The sequence below is a fragment of the Beauveria bassiana genome (genome assembly GCF_000280675.1).
Source record: "Beauveria bassiana ARSEF 2860 unplaced genomic scaffold BBA_S00085, whole genome shotgun sequence".
NCBI lineage: Eukaryota > Fungi > Ascomycota > Sordariomycetes > Hypocreales > Cordycipitaceae > Beauveria > Beauveria bassiana.
Window position 1 is genome coordinate 33,453 of NW_007930920.1, and position 1,761 is coordinate 35,213.

Genomic DNA, 1,761 nt, shown 5'->3' on the forward strand with positions numbered 1-1,761 from the left:
CAACCCATCGTAGCACCGGACCCTTTCGAAAGCGTTTCGCAAACCTAGACATCGAATGGCTAGTCATTGAGAAACAGCTGCAAGACTGGAATGAGCTGCCCAATACAGGCAAGAAACGCAACCTGATCACTATTAACATAACGTTCGAAAGCACGTACATCGAGAGCAACAAAGTGACCAGAGGCAGGGCGACAGTCAATCAGCTGGAAGAATTACAAGCCAGAATCGGCGATGGGGCCGTTCTCAGCCGTGGCGTTTGCGTCAAGAAGGCGTTTGCCCTTATGAGGTGCCCTGGCCCCCCATGCAAAAAGGGCAGCGACCACTGCTGGCAGTCTGATGGCCAACACTACCCGCTTCATCCTCACCACGTGAAGATGCTAGCCGATCACTTACAAGCAGGAAAGCCACTTGATGGGCATGATGATGTCCCCGAAACTTTCCGCAGATTGGTTCTTGATGACGAACGTGACCGTCAGTCTCGAGAGGAAAACGAACGAGCGAAACGCAAGCGGAGACGTCCAGGTTCGGAGAATCTGACCATAAATCCCCCGAACCCAGCTCAGCTTGCCCATGATGGTCGCACGATTATTCCAGCGATGGTGTTCCCAACCACACCCCTCATGGGCTTTGCGCAGCGCAGCGAAGACAATATTCGGGCGCATACCACATGGCTGAAACATGGCGCGTCTGATGAGCAGAAGGGACATTACGAGTTTATGCAGCAGCTGGCCCTGCGAAATGGCTATGACCTCGATTACATGCACAGTAATAAAGAACGGGTATGCGTCTTTTTTATGGACGAAGGTGTGCCTGAGGGCTTTGCATGGCGTTATGTGTCTGGCGTTCCATGGTTCAAGAAAGAACGGGAGAAAGCCGCAGGCAATTAGATGAACAGTTTTCTTTTAGCATTGCGTATGATCCTTGAGATATCTTTTAATACAGCATCCTGTTTGTCGATTCCAGCCTTGGAATCGATCCTCTGCAATGCTCACCCTAGTATTTTGAACCTCCCGCAAAATCGGCGTTTCATCAGCTCAAATGGAACGTTGTTTTCATAAAAGCGTCAAACGTAGATTTGAGCCTTTCTGAAGTGACCTCGCGCCCATCTCCTCCCGGTCTTACCTCGACCCAATATATTTATTTGCATGCGCAGATACGACTTGAAGTCGGCTTTGATAAGATCCTCGTGCTCTAAAGCTCGGGCGGCAATGTGCTGCTTGAGTGAACCAAAAAAATACTCTACCGGGTTTAAATCGGGTGAGTAAGGCGGCTGCATAACCAGCAAAACACCCGCTTCGGCGAGGGTGGCTTGAACCTCGAGTGAAACGTTGTGGAATGAGGCATTATCCATGAAGATCACCGATCGCGGTCCGGGGTACCTCCCTAGGTATGGCAGCAGTCTGAGGAGATACCCTTCGAAGAAGTCCAAGTCCGTATGGCCATCATATACTTCGCAGTAAAGAACGCCATCGAGGCTATAAGCTGGCAGAAAGGAAACCCTGTTACCGCGATGGAATGGCTTTTTCTGAACCGGGGTTACGCCAATAGGAGCATAACCTTTTTTCGGAATCGCGACGCTACGATCGTCTCCGCTCTCATCTAGAAATACCATCCATCTGGGTCAAAGAGGGATCGCCTATATATGTAATCGTCACGGAGTATTGGATTCTGCTCCTTGGCGAAGATGGCCATCTTTTTTCTCGACCATTTCATTCGCTTGATCAGCCGACCGACAGTGAATCTGGAGACACGAACACCATA

The 1,761-nt window shown here is 50.2% G+C and overlaps 2 protein-coding genes across 2 annotated transcripts in view; one reads left to right on the forward strand and one right to left on the reverse strand.

Moving 5' to 3' along the window:
* Positions 1-374: 374 nt before the first annotated feature.
* BBA_10079 (uncharacterized protein) lies at positions 375-887 on the forward strand (the record flags this gene model as incomplete). Its single annotated transcript, XM_008605176.1, has 1 exon — positions 375-887. The coding sequence occupies one exon, from the start codon at positions 375-377 to the stop codon at positions 885-887; it is 513 nt and encodes a 170-aa protein (XP_008603398.1).
* Positions 888-1,063: 176 nt separating this feature from the next.
* The window catches only part of BBA_10080 (putative Tc1-mariner class transposase), a gene marked incomplete at both ends in the record, with an annotated part of 1,098 nt that continues 400 nt past the window's right edge, over positions 1,064-1,761 (reverse strand). Inside the window, one exon of the mRNA XM_008605177.1 lies at positions 1,064-1,475. Coding sequence (XP_008603399.1) covers positions 1,064-1,475 — 412 coding nt within the window. The remainder of the gene's footprint in view (positions 1,476-1,761) is intronic.